This window comes from Sesamum indicum, linkage group LG1, assembly GCF_000512975.1.
Source record: "Sesamum indicum cultivar Zhongzhi No. 13 linkage group LG1, S_indicum_v1.0, whole genome shotgun sequence".
Classification (NCBI taxonomy): Eukaryota; Viridiplantae; Streptophyta; class Magnoliopsida; order Lamiales; family Pedaliaceae; genus Sesamum; species Sesamum indicum.
The window spans coordinates 10,492,307-10,518,605 of NC_026145.1; the positions used below are offsets into that span (position 1 = coordinate 10,492,307).

Genomic DNA, 26,299 nt, shown 5'->3' on the forward strand with positions numbered 1-26,299 from the left:
TCATTTTTACCTAAATTATATACTAATTACACAAATAATATATTACACTTACTATAAAATTTATATAAAAATTTTGAACTCAAATCGAATTTGACCATATTTACATCATTGCTTAACTAGTGAAAATTGGAGCAGTTAACGGTCGGACGAACCTTCCTGTGTTATGCTTATTCCCAGACGTACTTGGACCGCTGCCACAAAGACTACAGCCTTAATACAAAACCAACATCAAACTATGACATCTCTAAGACAAAACAAGAATTCTTTGAACATATGTTGGACCAAAAATTCTCTCGTCTACACCCCACCCCACCCCACCCCACCCCACCAAATGTAATGATAACATATGCCTATAAATACCCCACCTCAGCTGCCAAACCAAAAAAGCAACTCCAATTCTTGAGCTTATTCATCGCCTTAATCCAAAATCCAGACGAAGAAATGCTTCAAATCATGCCTAAATCACTTGTCCTAAACTACATGATTCTGATCGCGACACAGCTAAAGTGGGCATGGGATTACATTCTTTACCAATCTTTCTTTCAACCTCGTGCTGCAGGAATCATGTTACACGAACATGTTGACAACTTCCGCGTCACTCACTACACAAAGGATGCCAAGTCCGAGGAATTAGAAGAATGTGCTGTGTGTTTGTGCAGAATCGAGGAAGGAGATGAAGTTAGAGAATTGAGGTGTGGCCATTTGTTTCACAGGGTGTGCTTGGATAGGTGGATTGGATACGGGCATGTGACATGTCCACTGTGCCGGAATAACTTGAAGCCGCCTCCGTTCGCTGCCGAGCTCCACCATGAGTTGGTAGTCATCAACTTTTACACCGCCGCCACCAGGTCGAGGGATGATGGCTGCACATGGTGGCTGCGTTGATCGATATACTTTTGTGATTTCTACCTTTTAACTTATTCGTTGATTTATGAGTGTCTGGAGATGAGGTTGTCTACTTCCTTTGCTTCACCTCATCCATTCTATTTTTCCACCAATATTTTAGTCTACACATATATATGTATGTATGTGTACATGCATTCCATTATTGTGCAAGCATTTTTTTTCTTCCCTCAATTTATAAACTTAATATTACTCATTATAAATTAACTCTAAATCTCATATCTGGTCAATTGTTAGTTGAAAAAAATCCACCATATATTAAGGGAGTGTTTACGAGAAGTCTAGATAACTACTTTTTAGTTTCTGACTTAAAAAAATAAAATGTGAAAAATTTAGAGACCCCCGTGATATTATAAATATATTTTAATAGTTATAAATCATATATATTATAAATTAAAATAATTATATATTAATAGGCTTAGTTTGACCAGTTAAGTAGAAGGGCATTTTAGTCATTGTCTCTAAAAGTTAGATTGAAATTGACTAAGGGCAGTGTGATTATTTATTCGTAATATAAGAGTGATTTTTTATAATAAAACTTTCATAGGAGGATTTTTAATAATTTGTCACAGAGGATCAAAGTGAATTTAACCCAAAATAAAATGAAATACTTTTCAGGTGTTATGAATGTTAATTTCTGCTTTTGTTCAAACTGCTAGAAAAATATATTTTTAAATCAGAAGTTAATGATACTTGTGAAGTTGGGTAATCCTAATTTTTTTTGTTTAAGTTGTAATTAAATGATAAAGTTGTATTTGGATAGAACCATTTGAAATCATGGATTTTAATTCTTCATAATAAATTCTTGAAATATGTTCGGACAATTTTAAATTTAAAGGACTTCAGATATTTTCATTCTAATTTTGAATTAAGTTTTGATAAATATAAATGTTATTTTTCAAATAGAGTCATTTGAAATCTTTTTTTCAAATCCTTCGTTCAAATTCAAATTTATAAAATCTGAATACAACCTAAGTGTATATTTTAAAAATACCTTTTGCACTTAAAATTTTTTAAGTAAAGTGAAACATAAGATATAATAGAAAATCAGGACGCGGTTACTTATCCACAAATCCCTTAAACATGACTTCCAATTAATCCTCGCACGTACATGCATAGAACATTCTAATTATGTATTATAGTAGTTGACCAGTTCATAAACCTTAACTTACAAGGTTTACACCCGATGATGCTCTAATTAATGCAAGTCCTCGTAAAGCATTGACGACGCAGACCCCAAATCCAAGCAAGTCTTACCACGTAGCATCCCACCATTTCATCTGTTACATAGGGGGAAAAATAGTCGTGAAAATCCACACCAATTTTTATTAGATACATAGTTATACACTTGGGTAAACGGGTTCCTATTAATTAAAGAAGGACAAGTTGGAAAAGTATATGTATGTTCATGTTATCCATCTACGACCAGAGGTTGAATTTTGGACAATAAGAAGAAAAAAAAAAACTACGTGTGTACGTCCAGTGGAAAATTCAGTTTGGTCTGACGGGAAAATTACATCCATATCCCATATTTTTCCTCTATAAATACCCTATATGCTGATTGCCAAATATCACTACAGCCAGACAAAACCCATTTCCAGTTCCAAGTTGGGCCCTCATTTTTCTGGAACACCAAACAGGCCGTTGCCAAGAATGCTGCAAATGGTGCCGCAATGGGTTGTGCTGAACTATGTGGTTGCGATCAGCCTGCGTCTGAAGTGGGCCTGGGATTGCCTTCTTTTCCACTCCTTTTCCCACCCTAATGGCCTGAGACTGCAGCCTGAATATGCCGATGGCCTTAACGTTAAGTGCTACGAAAATGATTCGGAGGAGTGCGCTGTTTGTTTGTGCAAAATTGATGAAAGGGAAGACGTCAGAGAGCTGAGGTGTAACCATTCGTTTCATAGGGCTTGCTTGGATAGGTGGTTGGGGTACGGCCACATGACATGCCCCTTGTGCCGGAGCAACCTCAGGCTGCCGCCAGGCACGGTGGACCTCCACCAGGAACTCATACTAATCAACTTCTGCGCCGCCTCTAGATACAGTGATCGCTGTGCATGGTGGCTGCGATGATCAAAACTACGTAATCTAGCACGTACAGACTTGTAATTCTTCTGAATTTTTTTATTGTTTCATGTAATATTTGATATTAAAATTATGGGAAAATTTGAGTATTTTTGTTGCAATATGTTCATTCGCAATATCACAGGGGTGCAAAATGCCAAATTGGGGAGCCATTTTCTCTAAATTTGGACTGTTAATTAAGATGACTTTTCAACAAAACCAGGTTGTCCTCCATTGACTCTCCTTGTGAAATGGTCTAGTCTAGTGCAAGTGCATGCAAATTGCAAACTCAAGTTTCAAAAAACTCGGATGGAATTTGGTTGGGTGTTCAACTATGTGCGTTGAATTGAATGCAGTTTTTGACATTTCTCCACTCTCCCCTAACCATCCCCAGAGGGAAATCATCGGAGGGCAGCCAAAAAAACAAATTGTTCATGTCCAAATTTCAAGATGTTATTCAGTGAGTTCGGAAATTAACCATAAACTCAGGACATGACAAGTACACAGACTCCCATCGTATTCTAGAGAATTGAAAGGGGATGCCTACCTATCTATCACCTCTTCTCGTAGATCTCTAAGTAAATAGTACAGTGGAATAATTACATAATTGATGAATGTATGATGTTAAATTTACCATTTCATTTCCCGGAAAATAAACTAAAGAAAAGGGTTCCTATCATGGAAAAGAAATAAACCGAGTCTCCCAAGACCAACAATCGCTTTCTTGGCAAATAATTTCAACATATATGTGTAGTTATCCCATCAAAATCTCTAATTATGCCAAAAAAATTGATTATTCTCTGCACTGAATCACTACAGCTTAAAATTATAATAAATCAATTTTATCTAATACGATTAAATAAAAATTAATACAAAAATTTAAATTTTAATCATAATTAATCAATATTTGTTATAGTTTTATTCATGGCTAAAATTTGTTATAATTTTTAGCTGTAGTAAATATATATTTTGCCCTTACTTGTAGAAACAACAACTAATAGTCGTCGCACAACCCTGATTAATTAGTATCATCTACAATTTTTTTACTTTTAACTATAATAATTAATTATAATTGAAAGCAATATTTGTTCTAGTGTTAAAAATAGATTTTTGTCGTAACTAATTTTAACACTTTATAAGTAAAATTAATTATACTCACCTTATAATTAATTTTTGTGATTGAGAACCACGCAAATGACAATTAGAAACCTACGTGATTTCAAACTTGTTAATTAATGTTTTCCTGTTTACAAAACGTACGTGATATTTGTGATGTTAGATTCTGATACGTTTACGATTCTGTATATAGTAATTATATTTTATGAATGCTTACTTTCTAAACCTTCTTAATTCCTTAGACAAATTAATATTCATCCAATATCTGGAAGCAGAAAACGACTCGAAAATTACATTGATTCTGATTTAAGCATTAAAGAATTTCTATTCGGAACTTTTCTCAGTCGTCTTACATGTTTTACACTGCAACCTGATTTTGGGAAATAATCGATGTCGAACAGCCAACTTTATTCAGACTTTTTTTGTATATGGTTTATTAGTCTAAAATTTTAAATTTCTTGAATAATTTTTTCTATTAAAACCTACTATATATATATAGCAACGTTAAGTTTCCCTCCAAAAGAATTGAATGTATAGACGAGTAATTATGCCCAATTTGTTTCTAGCCAAGTCAAGCTGCCTTCTGATATATATTTATCAGTGTAGTGGGAAGAAAATTAAATTGGACATCAACAGACTTGACTAAAACTCAACGACTTTTACCTGCCTCCTTCCAATTATGTATTTTTTTTTAATATATAAATAGTTCTAAATCGATCGATATTTTTAAATTAATTATCAAATCTAAAATAAATAAAAAACGACATACTAGTATTAAAAATATATACTAAAATACCTCGTAAGATTCGAACTCGTAAGCTCTTAATTGTAAAACACTCCTCCAACTGTTTAAATATTACTATTCAATTATTTTTGTGCGTATGTGGACTAAACTCAGTGAACTTTAACCAGTGGACTAAATATTACTCCTTGAATTGCTAAATAATACTAAGCAGTGTCGCGCATCTAGATGAAACAGCCTGCTTTTTCATTCTTCTCTCTTCAACACCGGCACAGGACTTTTGTCTAATAACATACGGTAGTACGTACTTGTTGGAGATGAAAATTATTTAATAATTAATATTTTAATGTATATTTTTATGTGTAAATTTTATTTGTTAGATATATTTTTTATAAATTAGTGGCAACGAAATTCAATCCACGATCTCATATTTGATTTGATTTTAATATTATGTTAAATAACGATATCATTTAAAAATTTAAGTCGTTAGAAAAAAAATATTAAATATTTAATATTTAACACCGTATGGTTGTTTCTAACATTTTTTTTCCCCATGTCATTAATCACTTATAAACTAAGTGGAAAAATGTGATAGTCAGTACATTTGCTATATTGAAGGGCAAGTCATGTCAGCAACTACTCTTCAATATTTGATGCTAATTAATGAAATATTGCAGTCTATGCGCGTGCATATTTCTTAAATATATAATATAACAAAATATTGAATAAATTATTTATTTATAATAATTCTTTTTTTACTTTATGAATATATTTTAATTAAGAGAACATAAGTAAAGAAAAAATAAACATAGAAATAATAGAATAGCTAGGGCAATTACTTGTTTATTAAGGAGGATAAGGTTCTAGACACCAATTTAATTAAAAAATATAGAAGTCGAGTGCTCTAATGTTCGTCAGCATCTGTGATTAAAATCTTTATTTAAATATAAGTTAAAAATTTTACTCGATAAAATTTTAAAGTTTGATGTTAACCGTATTTTAATTAGGTAAGATGAATAAAGCATGTTTGAATGTCTAGATTTTCAATTTTCCATTGGATAAGATATATCTTATGCTAAATTTTGTTGGTTTATTACAAGGAAAAAGGAATTAAGCATAGACAAAGAAAAATGAAAAAATGGATAGGAGGGCAAAAACATAAAAAAAGTAGTAAATAAATAGTAATAATAATAATAATAATAAATTCCTTGTTTGGTTTTCTTTCCATTTTTAATTTTAAGTTTTTGAAATAATAATTAATGTGAAAATATAGTTATTATTTATACATATTCTCACTGAAAATATTTTACCATCATTCCCATTTGAATCATTAGTTTATATATATATATATTTACATACATGTAAAAGAATTTTAATATTCATTAGTTTTATAAACTAATAACAAACCCTCCTTTTTTTCATAATTGATATTACTAAAAACTCTAAATCAATTAAAAAATAGAACTATTATTCTCATCTTATAAAAAAGTATATTAATTTGACACCATTAACGATATAAACAATCATCAACTATAATTCAAATATATATTCTAATTTTCACACAAAAATTTATACAAAACTAAAATCACATTTATCATTTAAACTTGAAAATGAATACAAAACCAAACATGGCAATAACCCAACAAATATCTTGTTGGGTTTGAATCTACCAATAGTAATTTTTGAATATGTAAATTGTGTCTCTTCACGGATGTTATTTTCAGCATTAGCAAACGGACAATTATCACAACTATCGCCATCAAACTTATTCTAAAACAATATTAGCAGACGTGATGTTTAACTTTCAAACATATTTTCCCCAAGTCCAACATGTCTATATAGCAATCTAATCATAACGTGGATGCACCCAACGAATAACCTTAACGACTGAGATGACTTGTAGAATATTATTAGAAGAGGTAAACTGGGTCCAAATAAAATTTGACGCAGCTCTATTAGTTCTCGACTAATTAAGTAATCGGGAAAATGCTTTTCCGACCCTGTAATTGTGATAATTCGGGTTCGAGGCTGCAATAACCTCGAGTTATTCCCATCTAGATAGATGCTTGGAACCTGGGTAATGTAAAACAAGAGGCGGATGCACTTTTGAAGTAGTGTTTGAATAGACATAATTCGAGGGTTTAGCGCTTTGGTTGCATGGTTGACGATGAAAATTCGAGTGATCATAACTTTTGATCTGATTGGAGTTGCGCGAAAGGCCATGCACCCACTGTTTTAATCATTTTCGAGAGGAGAATCCAACTCTCGTGAGGGATTGTCGTTCATCGTGAAATTCTATCATTTCGAGAACTGCACGGGCATAATTCTCTATATTTTTCTATTTTTCTGTCGATTTTGTGTATTTTTCTTAATTTCTATAGTTATCTTTTGGACTTGATATTTTTTTGAAATATTGCTATAGCAGTAAAGTATTTTTGGGTTGAATCTCACATGCTTTTGAGATAATCCAAATTTTAGTCAATTTCACAAATGTTTTACCTAACCTAAGATTGATTCTTTTTTTTTTATTAACTAATAATTCTGTTCAGAGATTTAATCGACAATAAACTATTTTTTTTCTTTCAACCTCGAGTTTCAAGAGTATTGGAGATATGTTCTCTTTATTCTTTAGTTTCAATTGCAACAAGCAACTGTTGGCCTTGCTTGGAGGTTTCTAATTAACACCCTTTGATATTTAAATTAGTTGGGTATGAAAAATACTCTAAAAAAATAATATACCTCGGTCCCAAATGGCTTTACACTATTTATTGGACAACTATTTGTACTTGTATAGGTTGGTCTATGTGTCATAAGATGTCGGGTTATTGGGTCATGTCGGATCAAGTTGTGTAAAAGAATCCTTATTCTATTTGAATATTTTGAGGGGTATGTTTGTATTTCCCCCTAGTTAATCCATGTCTTTCTAGGTTTTCGTTGCGTGCTAAGAATGCCATCTCTTATTCATCGGCACGTGAGGCCTGAATTCCTCTAACTACATCACCAAACCCTGGCTAAGCAAGACATGGTGGTCAACCAGCAGACAAATATTAATTTTTAATCCTAGTTTAAAAAAGATATTACTTCTCCCAGATAACCTCTGTTGAACAAAGTAAAATAAAACATGTTCAAAGGTGAATTTTTCCATACAATTGTTTGACAGAAGACGAAAAATTTCACCTTGCACCCACTTGGAAAATTCTTCCATGCTCTTTATATATACCCCCAAAACAATTGCAAATCACCACTACTCCACCAATAACATTATAAGCAATCTCTAGCTACTTCCTTTCTCTATTTCATTCCTCCCCCGAAAAAAAAAAAAAAAAAATTGCCCGCTCATAAGCCGTCAGCAACTTTGGATAGTAACTATGATTCAAATCGTACCACAATCAGTCGTATTCAACTACGTTGTTTCGGTCCTCATGTATTTGAAATGGGCATGGGATTACCTTCTTTGCCAATCCTTCTTCCAATACCCTTATGGAATCATGTTACCAGAACATGTCGATGATTTTAACGTTACATTTTATAAAAATGTTGTTGACTCGGGGGAGTCAGCCGAATGTGCTGTTTGTTTGTGCAAGATCGACCAAGACGATGAAGTTAGAGAGCTTAGATGCGACCATTTTTTCCATAGAGTTTGCTTGGACAGGTGGTTGGGGTACGGCCACATGACTTGTCCAACGTGCCGGAATAGACTAAAGTTGCCACCTATAGCGGCGGAGCTCCACCAAGAATTGGTGGTGATCAACTTTCACGCCTCCGGTTATGGTGGTCGTGATAGATGGTGGCTACGTTGAGGCAACTTAGATGTAAGAATAATGGGGAGTAACTAACTTGTTCGTTCATTGTTGAGTATGCGACGTGGTAGAGGTGTTTGATGATATTTGTGTCTTGTTTTAGACCTATAGTTGATAATGTTCGTAAAATTATGGGCATGTATGTGGGTGTTTTTAGGACATGAAGTTTGTAATTTTAGTATGTAAAACTAAAGTTGAAACGATGATTTTTTATCGGTAAAATAAATGCAAATCTATTTAGAACAAGAATTAGTGAGAAAATAAAATTATACTTATTTCTCCTAAAATTTGACATAATTATTAATCTCTCTTTTTATAAATACCATCTCAAATAAAAAATAGTTATGTAATCCCTAGATAATGAGGTGGAAATTATTACTTTACCCTTGTTGATTTTATTTTTCTTTTACAAAACATTTGTAAAAATGTAAAACAAGAAAAAAAAATGAGGGTAGGAAAAGTAACTAATCCACATAACATATTTGTCCATAAAAATATTTTAAGAAATTTAAAAAAATATATAAAATCATATTTCATAATCCAAAATAACATTTTGATCAATTCACCATAAAAAATGAATAAAAACTAAAAACCTAACTTATGCTAATAGAATATGCTCGTTGTAGACAGTCTTTAAATAAATGGGATAGTTGTCATTTAACAACAAGGATATATTTATATTTATATTAAAACTTAGAAGAGGTGGATTAAAAAGGATCTTATTGATTACCTCTAACAAAATTTGATTTATCAATTTTTTTCGTATTATATAATTCAAAAGGATACTTTGGTCAATTCATCAAAAATTAGATAGAAATCTAATAAAGATTAATGGAATAAGCTCGTTGTTAGACAGACACTAAATCAATGGGGTAATTATAATTTTTTAAACAATATAAATATATTTATAACTATATCAAATCTTAAGGAAGTAGATTGGAAAGAATCTTATTGATTATCCCGGACAACTATATCTTGATTATAAAAATTTCTCTTACTATAACTGGATATTACATTCGACTACTCGAATTTTCCTATTTTTCTCCGCTTTGATCCATCGTATTTTATTTCAAACTTTTTTCCTTTTTAGTCAAATTAAATTAATTTATTTTAATTATCAAATTATAATTTTTTCATGTATCATGAACTGAGTGTTGGATAGCTTTTATATATATATATATATATATATTCTATGTCCCACATAAAAAATTAAAATTAAATTTTAAGTGTTTAATAAAGAATTATCCAACTTAAAATACAAATTAAAAATTGGAAGGAATAGGTAAGAAAGAAGGGAATTTATATAATAATAATATAATCTATATATATATACAAAAAATACGTTTTATATTTATTTTATTCTTTTATAAAACATTGCAAATAATACATAGTATTTGCCGAAAGAATGTGAACGTTTATGCAAAACTTTAAAGTTGCTTTTCAGAAGCATCTGATCAGAAAAGATATTTTCTGAAAGGTTGCAATTTTTCAATTAAATAGGTATAATCGAAGAGATGCATATTTTTTGGAGAAAAAAAAAAAAGATATGAAATCAAGTGCCAATTTAACACTTCAATTTCCATAAGTTCTTTCACTTCATATTAGTTTAAAAGTATCCGTTGAAAGGATGCTTCCAAAATTATTATTCGGCAAGTTTTGATTAATTTTGTTGTATCCTAAAAATGAGTTTGCTTTCACCCAGCAGCAACTATTTAGTGGACACAAATTTCATTTTAAGGACAGAAAAATCACATTTCAAAACCTCTTTAAAATTCATCTATCCCTAACATCATGTACATTCATAAACCAATAAAGAAGTTATTATAATATTTTATATTTAATGTCTTTACAAATTTATGCGCATACATAAAATCTGCAACATATATACACTATACAAAAAAAAAAAAAAGATTTTTCTCTATACTATATATATTTTACATTATAAATTACTACAATTTAAAAATAATAGCAAATCAAGATTATTTGCAACAGTCGAACAGAATCAATATGAAAATTTAAATGTTGACAAGGATTAATTAACATTTATTAGGATTTTTACCTATAGTCATAATATTTATCATAGTTTTTAGTTGTAGCTAATGTGTTTGACACTTGTAGAAACGATGACTAATAGATTTGTAACTATAAGTAATTAATATTTATTATTTTTTTAATTATATCAATTAATTATAATAAAAAATTATATATATTTTAAATTATTATTATTTTATTATAGATAGATATGCATAATGCAAACGCATTTCATGTGCGCCCGTGTCCAGTATCAAGAGACAATAGCATCAAATTCTGGGGCCCAATTCCCAGATGGAAAGTGGGCTTACCAATCGTAAAAGGACATTGGACGGCTGCTACAACCATGACCACACCAAATGATATCCTCCAACTCTCCAAGATTTGCTCCAAACAACAAAATAAATGATCAAATCGTGTAAGATTCTGCCAATTATGTCTTCTTTTGATCGTTAACATTGACGCCTCACAACTAAGGATGAAAATGGACGATTTTGAGGTCGGTTTGGGTGGATTCGGAACCTGTTCTGCCTCAGTATAAAATCCATCCAGACGAGTCTAACCCGATGGATTCTATTATTTTTGTTTTTTTATTTATTTTAAATATATATATATAAAAGAAAATTGAACATATTAATTACAAATAAAATGTTAATGGCCTAACTCAAATATTATTTAACGACTACTAATAGCAAATGGGTGTAAGTTCCCATCCTGGACTAGACACAATGCTCGAGAACTCGAGATGCATTTGCTCTATTGGTTGACATAGGAAACCATTCCCTACTCAACCAATTGTTGTGACCACAGACTTTAAGAGCACGAACTATCTTAGAGCACATAGGAGACTCGACTGTCATATACTGATAGGTGACGGGTTCTATCTTGGAACCCACCGTCCTCACTATATATTCTGATTGCACTGAACAAGACTTATAAGACCATATCCAATATACAATCATCTTTCGTCAGATCCAAGATACAACCATTATATGTATGCAACTGCTATGGTTTCTCAAGTTCGAGAACTAATCCCGTACTATCGAAGCCAGGAAGATCTAGTCATACTGACCAAGCCTCCAAGGCTTCCATATGACGACTTTCCACGAGTCAGTTGAGTCGGCTTGACAACCTTGTCAATCACCCACTAAAATTGCATAGACATCCAACGTCTATCGCTAATAAAATACGGCACTCATCCAATGAATGTAATTTTAGCGCAAGTCTCAATAGGACTCTCGATTCTCAATCTCGAGGTCCTCGACTTGGAACGTTTCAAATCTAATCATCAGAAGTTGGTTTCATGGTCACCATCTAATGCGCAGCCCAACTACATAGGTTGTATAATTTGATTTGTGGGCATTATTGTAATGTTAAGCATATAAACTTAATTAGTGAACACAACAAATATAATTTTCAAATAATAAATACTCACTTTATTCATAAAAAATGTTACAATTACACCGAAATTGTCGGAACAGACTACATAAAGATCAATCCAATTGGTTTTTTGGTCACCTATTCTAACAATTTGGTCCCCTGACACATTTTTATTAGATGTTTAACAGAGAAGGCCACGTGGCCATTAATTGCTTGGGATCAAAAGTGTTACTTTTTAAAAGCTTTGGGACAAAAGTGGAAATTCTGTAACATATGGGACCAAAAGTGAAAAATCCTGTGACATACAGGATCAAAAGTGTAAAGACTCTACTTTTTAAGTGCTAAGCATGTGGCATTTTTCATTAAAACAAATAACGAAAATGCAGTATTATAGGACCAAAAGTGCTACTTTTTATAAATTACAGGATCAAAAGTGAAAATTTCATAACCAATGGGACAAAAAATGAAATTAAAGACCCTAAATTACTGTACGAAAAATGTTTTTGTTCCTTGTTTTCCTTTTTCTTGTCCATTTAAATTTGCGTTGAACCTCCATATGAAGATTCTGTCGCAATTCAAATTCAAAAAGAACTATCAATTCTATCTGTTAGGTGAGCTTCACTAATTTAAATTTCTTATGTACTTTTTCATTTTCTAAAGTATTATGACATTCAATTTAATTCTGTTATAAACCTATTTTGGAGTTGTCACCATTATGCATTTAGATCATTAAATCTTACCATTCATATCCACAGATTTTTTAGGGTTGAAATTCTAGCCATACCCATAAATTTAATAGTTACAATTAATGAAAAGACAAAATTTTCTCCAAAAGATGCATCTCTTGTTTCCTAAAACTATCCCATCTCTTCCAGTTCCCTATCAGCATCTATTGTGTAATTGTGAGGCTCATATTGCAGGAATATCTACTATTAATCTACTCTTGACTTTTCCCTTCAAAGCTGAAATTTATGTTGTAGCCCAACCTATTACATCTTTCCTACAAGAATCCTCAAAGCAAACCCATTTGTAATTACGATGAGCAACAACCTCAGAATCCAGAATTGTAAGACGTGCTCCTTTCACTTCAGTTATAAAACAAAATCTCCAACAATTCCCAGTTCCCGTTCTTTTCCGGTGCACTCGCTTTATATCTCCGACACACAAGGAAGGACAGCGGTGGGAGTCAGGAAATGAGACCTCGTCAACTACTTACCTGTTTTGTTAAAGTAGAAGATGTGACATTAGTTCGAATTTCTTATGGTGGTGATTAGATTGAGTCGATAGCCTACCAACGCATAACAGTGGAGTTCAAAATAATTATTACATCAGCCGCCACTACTCCCTGATCCCACTCAGGTGATGGAATAAAACACATTAAACATGATGTTTGTTTTTATGTGCGTTATAACGTTTTCAATTTTTCAAACTTTAATTCTAATTTCACTCGTTTGCGTGTATAAATACTCTAGAGTATTTGCAACAATTCCAAGAACTTCTCCATATTCATCGATCTACTGTCACCAAACCCTCAACCATGCTCCCACAGTTCCACAAACCACTCATCATGCTTAACAAAATAATTCTCATCTTCTCCCACATGAAGGGGGCTTGGGATTTCCTCCTCCACCAATCATTCTTCCACTCTTCCTCTGCTCCAAACACAATAGTACCAAATGTTGAACCCTACACCGTCACAAGGCGATCAACGTGCAAAACCGGCTCAGACGAATGCACGGTCTGTCTGTGCAGCATCCGTGAAGGGGAGGAAATCAGGGAGTTGATGTGCGGCCATGTTTTCCACAGAGCTTGCTTCGACCGGTGGATTGGATACGGGCACTGGACTTGTCCTCTATGCAGACATCACCTGAGATTTGGTGCTGATCATCAGTTTCATCAACAAGTCTTGGTTTTCAATTTCGCCAATGTTAGTGAAAGAAGTAGCAGTGAGAGATGGTGGCTGCGCTGAAGGACGTCTCTTATGATCATCATCATCATTAAGTTCCAAGTATAGCTCCAAGAATGTGGCTGTTCTGTTACAGTACTATTTTTCTGGAGTAGGCTGAAAATCTCTATCACCATCAGGTGGTCTGGAATATAATTTTTATATAATATATGTGGTTTGCTGGTAAGAAATTTGCATCAGGATGATGAGGCCTTATCCTTGCATTGGTGATTATCTGAAAGATAAACTCATCCTACAACTAATTACGACATACATTTGTATATAATAACTCTATCTCCAATAGATTTTAAGAAGAGAAATCAACACTTCAATTCGAAAATTCTAACCCAATTCGAGTTTAATCGGATATGATTGATTTATAATCTAAAGAAAGCGATCAAAATTTAATTTGAGTGGATTTTTTTTCACTTTTAATTGTGTATTTTTGTAGGTTTTGAGTTTTTTAAAATTTGAATAAAATATAATTTGACGATAAACAATGAATTTTGTCTCGCAAATATATTTCATCCAAATATATATATACACAATAATATACATATAATTCAGCCCCTTACCAACAAAATAATATATGTACAATGACAAATATATATAAAATAGATGTGATTTGACAATAAATACTAAATTTTGTTCTCAAGATACAAAATAAAACATACAACACCTATTTTACACAATCTTAAGTTATCTCCAAAAATAAATTCTAACATACACACTATTTCTAACAAATACTAATTTATTTCTATTTTTCTCTCTTTATCTCCATAAAACACACAAAAATAATCTAAAATCGAAACAGATCATTATGAAGAAGTTATATAGGATTTTAATATAATAAACTCATTATAAGTCGACAAGTTGACGATGAAGTTGATGTTTGATCTTCGGTAATGGTAATTCGTGGATTTAGCACCACAATCATGCCATAAATGCAGAATTATGTTGAGCTTCGTGCACGACACTCAATAGTTTTACCTTCGCAACACCATGAATATTTGATTTGGTGGACTTGAACGAGAGAGCTCAGACACCTCCCAAATCTTCTTTCTTGATTTGTGTTCGGTAATTAAATACAGTTGGTTTATTAATTATGTGTTTAAAATTCATTTTTCGATATTAACATTCTAGTTTTTAGTTTTTGTCTCGCATTAATCACTCTAACCATTATTCAACAAAAATATGGCCGGGTTATGATTTTTGTAAGGTAAAATTACCAATTTAAATTCGATTGTGTCATTTTAGTCTCTCAAATTGGTAAAATTATAGAATTTGTCATTGTTTTGTGTTCTTTTGTATGGTATGACCCGATGATGAACAAATGTGCTAAACAAATTACTTTTGGCCTACTGTGAAAAGTGAAAATTTGGGGCGTTATGCACACAATTTTCAAAAAGCATAGAAACGTGTTAAAATATTTTTAGTAGTAGCTTTCGTTTGTGTTTGTGACGTGGAATTATGATAAAAGCGTGATTTTAGAATGAAAACAAAATTTTGGAGGTAGAACACAGCTTGGGTGTGTTTTGATATGTTCGTGCATTGAAAGTCCGAATCAAAGAACATCATCGTGTTGCGAAACATGGCATGGGCTTGTAATACCCTATTTGGATGCAGAATGTGCTTGTCTAGTAAACACAATAAGAACGCGTTTCATATTTTAAACAAAATTTACAAAATAAGCCATGTGTCAGTTACATAATTTTGTTGAGAAACGGTAAAAAAAAAACATAATTTGAGACAAAAACAAAAGTTTAATAATGATAACATTAAGAAATGAAATTGAAATACTAAAATTATTCAAAACACATACTTAGGTAATTAACTATAACATTTACCCTTTGCATTCACTTCTTTAAACACACACATAATTTGAATTTTCTTAACTATAACTTCATTTCTTCAAAACTTTATTGACGAGATATAATTTGAATTTTCTTAAATTACTTGATTCACACATGACAATATCTAATTCGTCCATCCATTAAATTCCTATATTTAATTTTATAGAAAAAAGAAAAACACACAAAATTAGATGAAATGTCAATATATAAATGCTAACCAACTTTATATATTCAAAACTAGCATTTGATAAGTCCCATAATTTTATTTTATCAGCATTTTAAACATTAATCCTAAAATTAAAATTTAATATCTTATGAACTTAAAAATGCATGAGCTCAAAACCCTCTTTAAATAAAAGATTAATATTCATTTCTTGAATAGACTTCAATTATTTTTATTAAAAAAAAAAAAAAAGAGGAGCGAACTTTAATGGATGATAAACCACCGGACAAAAAAAAAACCACTGGACATGAACACGTGAAAGAAAACCTTGATTTGAATTGCATGTACAAACAAAAGGAACAATATCTTAACACTTAGTTGGACATCCTGCTTTCACGCCCAACAGACGGCTTTGATTCCCGAAAGGGAAAACCTACTCCTTCCTGGCCGTTCGATTTTCCACTCTCTCCCACCATAAATGGAGTACATATCATTGAATAATGTCTTAATTTAGTTATTATTGAAGTTGAAGTTGATATCTCATGAATAAATTCGAAATATAAATATTTTAATTTTATTAAATATGTGTCTATTTATCTCACTTTATATGAGTATAAAAAACTTGTACAGTAAATAATTGTCCCTAACTACATTTAACTTTTCCCAATAAAAATTATTAGTTTATTAATAATTTTTTATTCATACATATTTAAAATTAATCCTTTCTAGAAGTACTTTTCATCAACTATTCACTATATTTTTTAGATAATTAAATAAATAAAATTTTAATTGTACAGACCTACCTGCCGAGTATCATTCGCAGCTCATTTCGGGAAAATGTGGGAGAAGTAGTCCCACTGCGACATGTGGCTTACAATTGTTCTTAACCTCAGATGTCATTGGTGGACTTTTAACATTTTTTTTCGTGCATATATTGTTATGCACAGGCCACGAGGGTACATCTTTTTAAATATTATGAAGGGTAAATTACATCCAATTTTCATGAATTTGATATCATTATAAATATTTTATTTATTATTTAAAAATTATAAATATCTTTTAATGTTTGATAAAGTTATATACTGTTTAAATAGAGGTCTGAAATCTTGTCTTGCTATATTTTTTTCTTTTTTAAAAAAAAATAGACGAGGTGGATGGAAATTTATAATAAAAAAAACTATCCACTTAATCTATAAAAAATTTAAAAAAAATAGGTAATATTATAATTCTAGTACACAAGGGCATTTTGATTTCTTCGCCATAAAAAATAGATAAAAACCTAATAGGAATTAGCGGTTTGGGTTAATTGTTAGACGATCACTAAAATCAGAACGTATTGATAATTTACAAAAAATGATAAAATATTTGTAATTATACCAAACCTTGGGAGAGCTCATTGTAATTCACATTGTATAAAATAATAACAAAGACTGAACAATAGAATATTGAAAATATTTTAGAAAGTTAGATCTATATATATATATATATATTATATATGAAAAATATAAATTATATGAATTAGTATTAATATTGAGAACTTTTATCATATCAAAAAGTAATAAAACTAAATGTAGCATTAACATCGCCTACATAAATAAGTGAAATTAAAATACAATTCTTCAAAGAAAAATATGGATTTTTTTGAGTACGTAAATAGAGATGACCTATTGGTCTATTTACACTAATCACTCTCATCTTTTAAAAAATTATATATATATTTTAAAAAATATAAACATCATTCTCCAAAATCACCCATACTTTTTGGGGGAATTTATTAAAAAAATGTCAAAAAAAAAATTTAATAAAATAGGGTGAAAATGAAAGTGTTAGAAAAGTAAGTGGCGCCACGGTTTTAGGGGTAATTCCTAATATATGGTTTATTTATAGTCCATAATAAAGGAATGGTATTATTAATTAATTGGTAAGACAGGTATCTAGTCCACAATAAAGGAATGGTAGATCACATAACGGACAATTTTCGTGTCATTTATTTTAGGATAATTCCTAATTTATGGTTTATTTATATGAACAACTTTTGTATTTTATGTAATTATAAAAATTATCTATGAGAGTCAAAAAGTAGGGGAATTTATTTAAAAAAATGCCAAAAAAATAAAAAATTAGTAAAATAGAGTGAAACTGAATGTGTTAGAAAAGTAAGTAGCACCGCAGTGCCACAATTTTTTATTTAAAAAAACAAAATTCCTCATGGCGAGTTGTCAACCATCAAATATACCGTTCGACTCCCCTTGATGAGACGAACATTTCCCCACAAACAATTTCAAGTTTTATCAATCGTAAATAATGAATTTTTAGTACGAACACGGCACCTTTCGGCCGTCGATTCGCCGCCACCGGAGCGACCCACGATCACAAACCACCACCACTGGACTCGCCTCGACCTAACGGTTCTAACGAGACCAACCTAGTTCAATTTTATTAAATATTTGTTAAAATATGAAAATTTGAAGTTTTTCCGTCGAGAATTGCGCTGAAAACTGTTTGCTGCCATTTCTCCACCGTGAGGACGAATCACAAATTAAGACCATAGCCGTTCGAATCCTGTCGTCCAGACGATTCCAACGATCACGAACCACCGCCACTGGACTCGCCTCGACCTAACGGTTCTAACGAGACCAACCTAGTTCAATTTTATTAAATATTTGTTAAAATATGAAAATTTGAAGTTTTTCCGTCGAGAATTCGCGCTGAAACTGTTTGCTGCCATTTCTCCACCGTGAGGACGAATCACAAATTAAGACCATAGCCGTTCGAATCCTGTCGTCCAGACGATTCCAACAAGACCAATCTTGCTCAATTTCATCAAGTATTTGTTTGTTCAATTTTTTAAATAGTTATATTTTTTTGGCAATTTTTAAATAAATTCCCCTACTTTTTGACTCTCATAGATAATTTTTATAATTACATAAAATACAAAAGTTGTTCATATAAATAAACCATATATTAGGAATTATCCCTAAAATAAATGACACGAAAATTGTCCGTTATGTAATCTACCATTCCTTTATTGTGGACTAGATACCTGTCTTACCAATTAATTAGTTAGAACATAGACCACGTGCGAATATAATAGTGACAGATGAGATGACCCAAAAAATAGTCGATGTATGGCTGTTTCATCACCACCTGTCCTGACATTTTGTTCAAGAAGTGTCGCTATTTAGTTTTTTATGAAACACGTAAAAAAGATTAGCAATTATATTAATAATGAACTTGCAAATCATATTACTGTTAGGGATGCAAGCTGAGTCGTTTTAGTCAGTTTATGTCGTTCAGACGAATGTAGAGGTTGTGTTGACCTCAGTAAACTATTCCTTTTTAGTGTTTATTTTTGAATGGTAATTTTAAGTATGATTTAAATAGAATCATAGCCATGAAAAATTACATTTCATGCAAAAGTAGATAACCTAAACTTCCTTCAAATGACCATAAAAGCTGCTCAAGTGAATCCATATTTCTTTCGCTCAAGCAAAGATATTTCCATTCATCAAACATTAATGAACGAGAGTTTGGTCAATACTGATAAGGAGAGCAAACGATAAAGATCTTTATCGTCACAAGTGTGTGCTTTTTTATGGGTAAGACGATCAAATACGCTATCGTATCAGGATAAAGATTAACGAACTATCAACTTAACGCGTTTAGTATTCAAGAACTTAAGCACATCCACGACAAACTAACATCATACTCTTATTTTAACACCATTGATTTACGAGTAAATACGTTATTGAATCAGGATAAAGATCAACTTAACCCGTTTAGCGATTAAGAACTGAAGCACATGCATAACAAACTAACTTCGTGGTCTTATTTTATCACCATTGGAACAGTCACACAATTATACAAACTGAGAAGTATTTGTTTAATCTTATATCCTCATTCTTAAACTTTTGACTATACTCCTGTTATTGTACAACCAAGAAGAGGACCTGGAAAGAAAAATCCTCGCTTTTGATTCTCGAGCAGTTCAACAAGATGAAATAAATTGAATGGTTAAAAAGAACAAAACCAATGCTATTATAAAGAATTGATGCATTCACACTCAGCAAAGATGTACCTTGTACAACAATCACATTCCTCGTCATCTTAAAACCAATTCGATAGCATTTTGCTGAGGCTTCGTTAAGCTCTGCATTTTGAATTCAAAACCGGATTAAATGACCAGAGTTAAGAATGTCAATAACAGTTGAGATGCGACAGACTCGAGGGATATAATGAGACCTGGAAAAGATGTTGGAAAAATGGCTTGTCGCTCTCAGAGAACTTTGCCAAGGATTCATGGAGATAGTTAACCAAATTGATCTGTGAAATGGGTGCACAGAGTCATGTTAGCGTTAAGGGTAGCTACAATTTGTTGCAGACTGTTAACTTTGCACCTCATAAGATACCTCATTTAGGGGATCGGCAGCACATAGAAGTTCATCCTCACAGCCGTCTTCTTGGTCCTTAACCAATCAATAAAAGCAAAGTTCCACTAAGGAAAGTGAAAAGAATAGCACAAATTTGGAGAACTTTAGTTTGCAACGAGTCAAACCTCATTGAAAGCCTTTGCCATAGCGTCAAGATATTCGTATGTGGGTCTGTTATGTAATGTAGCATCAGCTGAATAAAGGAAATTCTCATTATCTCCAGCATCTCCGTTTTGAATTTCTTCCCAATCACTATCCTGCTGCATGAATTGCGAAAATGTTTCTAATTTCAGTTTGCAGTCATGGACTTATATTAGAAATGTGAACAGTGAATGTATGACTACCTCATTATCTGCGTCGACTTGTTCTTGGATTTCTAATAAAGCATCCGCCAATATAGCCAGAATCTATGGGGACCAGAAAGCATATAGGAAAGTTAAACCAAAATTAACTTCTATTACTAAGAACATGCATCTGCAGAGCAAATGCTTAAACTGGCAGGTAGGGCCAGACCCTGCCTTGTGAAACCCAATCCCCTTTCATACACTTGGCACTTAAGAACACAAAAGCTACACAATTCTATAATATGTGACTCTGTTATTTCCCAAATTATCGGAACGGTTTTTCCAGCAGAATGATTATTGAATATCCTGAATTTCAAGCAGAAGATTAGGAATTTATGTTCATTATCTTCCAAGGGATTCACTTAGGTTTCTATCAGTTATACCTATGATCTCCAGATGTGGTCCTTTTTACATGCAAAATTTGGCTTCCATACTTTTTCTCTTTTTTGTTATTTATCCAGTATGCTTCTTCCCATTCTTAAACTCTCTTGATTATTTTTCCAAACTCAAGTCCTCTTCTTTGATTCTGGGGTGTCAGTTCATTCTCATATCTCACCAGCATGTCCACTGTGTATAGAATCAGTTTATAAGTCAGGGTTTCAGTTTTTCCTTATGTAAAGAGAATAATTATATGCAAGCAGCTTCAATCACTAAGAAGTATCTACAGAAGTAATCATTTTCTAATAGGATAAAGCAACTTTTGCATGTACCTATAAGGGCCTCAAGTCATCCATGAAGGGAGTAAACAGTCTGCTTGTAATAAATACTTATCCTTGATAAAATTCAAAAAAAAAAAGGACCAAAGAAATTCCAACCATTGACCACTATTAGTGCATACCAGAAACCCATCTTTGGAAGAAGAATCATGACAACAAATACCTTTGCAGGAAGTGGCATCAATGTCCATTGATCCGGTCTTAGCTTAGCTCTTGAACGGGTGGTTATCCCGGCCTCGGACTATACCATTTAAAATGGAGTGAGTACATGGCAGTGTGCAATATATGCATAATGGTACGAGAAGTTCAAGCCAACCTTGATAAGAAGGCCTTGCACATTGATATTCCCCAATTCGACATGCCTAGTCAAAAGCAACAATGCTAAAGCAGTAGTCGTAACTTTAATTTGGTAGGCTCCCTGAACCTCACCTGAATGAATAAGCAATTGACCAAATCATATGGCAGTTATAAGGAACAATCTATCAATGGGAAGAAAATGCAACCAGAGAAATAAAGTAAAATTTGGAAAGAATTTTCCACAAAACCATGTTTATCAAGCATTATTCGTATCAAACCAACAATGAATAATCGAAGAAAGACAGTTATTTGGTGTATTGGAGTGATTAATTGCACAATCTACTACTAGTTTGTCACTCATTATTCTTCACATGTGGGTTCTCTGTCAAATAGCTAATCCCAGAGATAGATTGGCCAGAAATATTTAGTTCTAAACATATAAGACAGAATGGTAAGAATAAAATGATTGTTCTACAAGAATTCCAAATTTAAATTTGGAACAAGCAGCAGGAAAATCTTTTTGCTAAAACAAATTAGTTTTCTTCAAGTTCATTTTGATTCATGCAAATGAAGTACATTATAGGCATAAAATAATCAGACATCAGAATACTTGCCTTGCTGTCTAGTCCATTCAAGCATAAGATAAGCAAAGGAGTTTCGATGACCTTCTGCTGGGATTGAGACCAGCAAGTCAATAAATTGTTCTACATGAGGGGTACTCAAGTGGACCTGCATTGGAGAATAATGTATACTGGTTGTTGGAAAATGCTAGAGCCAAACTTAGTGATGTAAAGTGATTTTATCGAAAGAAGTGAATGTACACATTTATGCTCAATGTCATGATGCATTACTCATAGAAATCTGTCAAAATCAAATTGAAAGCTAACCAATCTAGCGAAAATTAGAATCAGTGAACTTTTCAGTGCTGAAATTTGAGAAGACTGCATGCGTCTGATAAGTGCTGTCACAAGGTCTCTGATATGCTGTGCCATTTCTGAAGGCAGATGTAAAATAAGTTGCAAAATGAAGCTACCAACGAAAAGGGATCCAGAACTTTCCAAATCAGGGTCTAGAAGCCTGCATATCCAGAACCAACAAATAAGTTATCGAGAAGATAACAGAAACATCTCTGCGTTGTATTTACATTGCTGCTTATCGGCTCAGGCTTAGCACATTAGTATGAGAATATTATATCAGAATGCACAGCCTTAGCTCAAACAAAATCATGCACAAAAGCCTAACTAAACAATAAAAGATGCGTAGAGATTGAAGTGTAAGCAAGCAACATCACCTTAGAGACGGGAAAATATTGCAAAGCATATCTAGTTTCCACAGAAAGATTGCATCACGAACTGGTTAGATTTTCTCCGTAACATTGGACTATCACATATTTGTGGGAGACAGTTTCTATGTGAAACCACCTAAGAGGTTTATCTGTGTTTCTTGTGTGTGCGTGCGTGTGTGCGCGCGCATGTTGGGGTGTGTGTGTGAGAGCAAGTTTGTAATTACCCAGCTGTTCATTACTAAATTACAGCGAAAAAGAAAAAAGGAGCTTCATGCTGTTGGCAAAATCATGTTATTGGACATTACAGGAAATAGTAATATAAGCAAGGCTGAGCAAATCACCTAGAAGCCACATCAAGTAAACTTCTCATTGTAAATCCAGGATCACCACACCAAGCAAGCATATCTTGTTTTCCACCAGAGACTAGGGCGGCTAAGCACTGGGTTGCGTTCTGACAGATATAAAGCATCAAACAGCGTTATTTTATATTTTAAAGCCCATATAATATTTTAAAAGAAGGTGCAAGTAATATAGAAACTACTTAGAGGAGACTTTAAGCTAAGAGAGAGCAGAAGGTAACCTGCATCTCACTGTGGTCGTCACTTTGAAGAACTATTCTAACAACAGGGTCAAAAGAAACTTGATACACTGCTTTTACCACGTCAATAGGAGCATTCTGTAAAATATAATAATATGTAACCTTACAACATCAGAACCACTCTTCCAGTCACAGCAAACACCTGCTCAACTGTAATAACTGTTCTTCAACATAAGAATCACCTTCACTAACATTGTAACAAGATCCAGGGAACCAGCAACTAAGCCATCAGGTTGTTGTTGTGGCTGAGAAATTAAATAATATAATAAGAAACAGAGAGACCAATTTCAACTGTTAGATTTTTCTTTTTGTTGTCAGCACTGGGTCGTTTGCGTACATTACTGAGTATTGGCCCGATATAAGGTAGAACTCGAGAAACCAGAGGATGAATACATCCTGGAGCATTTTTTATTGCCTGCAAAGATGAAAAATACAAAGCTGTAAACAAATCCTTTACTGATGTACATGGGGATTAAACAATATCATTCAGTGATGCGTTTAATTTGTTAACCATGAAATCCGAAGTAACCAGCAGCTAAGATTTTTTCAGAAGTAAAATATAACTTGGTCATGATCACTATAGATTTGCATCAGCCAAAAAACCATCCTATTCAGATCGCTATCTAGAGAGAGTAACAAAATGCTACTCAGAAGTCAGAAGAACAGAGAGAATATCCAAAAACAGCCTTGTGGCCTTTGGAAGAGCACACCATAATCTGCAACGGCATTTAGCACACCATAATCTACCTTTTGTTAACAAAGAAAATAATTAAATGGTTATAAGAATTTGCTGAATTAGACAAGTATCTACCAGATGTAAAGTTTTGAGAGACTCTAACAAACTTCGGAAAATAGAGCAAAAGTTATCTAGTATATGTCAGACTGGGAACATGCATGAACATCTCAGGGAAATTATCATGATTCATCTTGTTGTATTCATAATGTAGCTTTAACTTACAAAATTCTGGGTTTATCACACATAACTCTGTAGACTCCACTGAACCAAACTCAGAAAACAATAAAGTGAAAATAAAAGATCTACCTCCAAAACCTCTAGAGCATCGATACTGATGAAAGGGTCAGAAACATGGGAAGCCCACATGTTAAGGATGGTCGGTGAGACAACTGGCTCTATTGAGGCTGAAACTTCATGAGCTACAAAAGGAAACAAAAATTGAGCTTCTAATGAATGTGGTCAGAGAATGCCATAGGCATCGAGGACCTAAAAACTAGCTAACATAAAGTTTGTTTGTATTCCACTTGTACTAACCAGCCTTCACTGCAGCTTGTAGAGTTTCAAGTACTAGGTGCATAGTCTCTTCAGATGCCTACGAAGCAGGAAGCAATAAGGACATGCTATCAACAACAATAAAGCAAATCCCACAGGCTACAAAATACAGGTATCACCTCACATTTTTAAGAAGTTCTGTAAGTGAAGAGAATAAATCCAATGCGTGATGTTGAATAACTCCTCTGGTGGCATCTGGCAGAAGCTGGGATAGAGCTCGACAGGCACCAACTTTAACTGGTGGGGGGCTGTAAAAATGGAAGAATGGGTGACATTCTAACAAAATTAACTGGAATGTAATATCCGGATCCAACTGAAGTTCTTACACATTCATGCCAATTGTCTTAATAGCAGCATACAGAAAATGCTCTGTTACTTGGTTGTTTATCTGTACAAATAGTGAAACTAAATAAGATCTCAGAAAGTACATGAAAGCTGACTGGGAATAATGAAGACTGGTGGAAGAAGAGGAGGTTGTTGATAATTACCACAGACGAAAACTTTGCAACAGATGAAAATAGGCGGGCAAAAAGAAAGGGGTAGTCATGTACACCTGCAGTTAAACAAAGGGATTTCAGTTCCGTATAAAAGCATACAATTCTCTTATAACAAAAGAACAAATCTCATGGCCCGAATCAATCTGAAGTGAACATCCCAATGCATCTCTCAGAAATGTCTCACCTGTTGCCACGTCATCAGTTAAAATTTGCTCTAGCATATTCCCAATAGTGGGTCCAGAAACCTAAAAGAGGAAACACAGATATAGACAATACAATTACAGGGCCTCATTTACAATATAAACCAAGTGAGGATTTTGTTTTTATTATGAGAACACAAAGAGTGACCTCTGCTTCAAGCAACTGCTCTGACACGGAAGCCAAAGCAAACAGGGTGGCCTCCCTTAACTGCCAGCACAACAACAGGGGTAATTAAGAAGACCCACAAACAAAAATGAGTCTCGAGTTGCATTTAATATGGTATTATGGTGACAAAGTCTGTTAATCAAGTTCCATAGGAATCCACAAATCCCCTTTATGTTATTTTAAAAATTCTCATGAAAAGGGACTAGACAGGCACAACAAAAATCAGGATCTCTGAAGTATTTGCAAGCAAGAAAACTCTCCATTAAGACCTATAAGACAGCTAAGCATTCTTTCGACAGTCAAACTCAATATTTCCCGGCTACATTGATGGACTGTGAGGAGTAATAATAAGCACATTCTTTTTGGTAAGTCCTTTTACGCACTAAGTGAAAAACAAACTCTTGTGACTCTTTTTTACTTGGGATGACAGAAGGATGGAGTGCTCCATTTGGCAGTTGTCTGTGTTAAGATTTTTTTTGGG

The 26,299-nt window shown here is 32.9% G+C and overlaps 3 protein-coding genes across 5 annotated transcripts in view; 2 read left to right on the forward strand and 1 right to left on the reverse strand.

The window, feature by feature from the left end:
• On the forward strand, positions 374-1,110 carry LOC105162211 (RING-H2 finger protein ATL3-like). Its single transcript, XM_011080204.2, has one exon. The coding sequence runs from the start codon at positions 442-444 to the stop codon at positions 883-885; it is 444 nt and encodes a 147-aa protein (XP_011078506.2). The 5' UTR covers positions 374-441; the 3' UTR covers positions 886-1,110.
• On the forward strand, positions 2,458-2,976 carry LOC105162218 (RING-H2 finger protein ATL14). Its single transcript, XM_011080214.1, has one exon. It carries the CDS (start codon positions 2,458-2,460, stop codon positions 2,974-2,976), a length of 519 nt encoding a protein of 172 aa, XP_011078516.1.
• LOC105161502 (importin-9) overlaps positions 19,791-26,299 on the reverse strand; it is a 13,170-nt gene continuing 6,661 nt past the window's right edge. The window contains exons 14-34 of one of the 3 annotated variants that reach the window (XM_011079214.2): positions 25,801-25,860; positions 25,637-25,697; positions 25,444-25,508; positions 25,282-25,343; positions 25,080-25,203; positions 24,938-24,995; positions 24,710-24,822; positions 24,005-24,082; positions 23,850-23,912; positions 23,650-23,745; positions 23,411-23,520; positions 22,672-22,861; positions 22,399-22,513; positions 21,804-21,916; positions 21,651-21,728; positions 20,772-20,834; positions 20,553-20,687; positions 20,407-20,463; positions 20,240-20,320; positions 20,076-20,147; positions 19,792-19,947 (exon numbers count right to left, since the gene is read on the reverse strand). In XM_011079214.2, coding sequence (XP_011077516.1) covers positions 20,100-20,147; positions 20,240-20,320; positions 20,407-20,463; positions 20,553-20,687; positions 20,772-20,834; positions 21,651-21,728; positions 21,804-21,916; positions 22,399-22,513; positions 22,672-22,861; positions 23,411-23,520; positions 23,650-23,745; positions 23,850-23,912; positions 24,005-24,082; positions 24,710-24,822; positions 24,938-24,995; positions 25,080-25,203; positions 25,282-25,343; positions 25,444-25,508; positions 25,637-25,697; positions 25,801-25,860 — 1,770 coding nt within the window. In that variant the 3' untranslated portion in view covers positions 19,792-19,947; positions 20,076-20,099. Of the gene's footprint in view, positions 20,148-20,239; positions 20,321-20,406; positions 20,464-20,552; positions 20,688-20,771; positions 20,835-21,650; positions 21,729-21,803; positions 21,917-22,398; positions 22,514-22,671; positions 22,862-23,410; positions 23,521-23,649; positions 23,746-23,849; positions 23,913-24,004; positions 24,083-24,709; positions 24,823-24,937; positions 24,996-25,079; positions 25,204-25,281; positions 25,344-25,443; positions 25,509-25,636; positions 25,698-25,800; positions 25,861-26,299 lie in introns of all 3 variants that reach the window. The other 2 variants (XM_011079221.2, XM_011079206.2) reach the window with 2 other exon arrangements.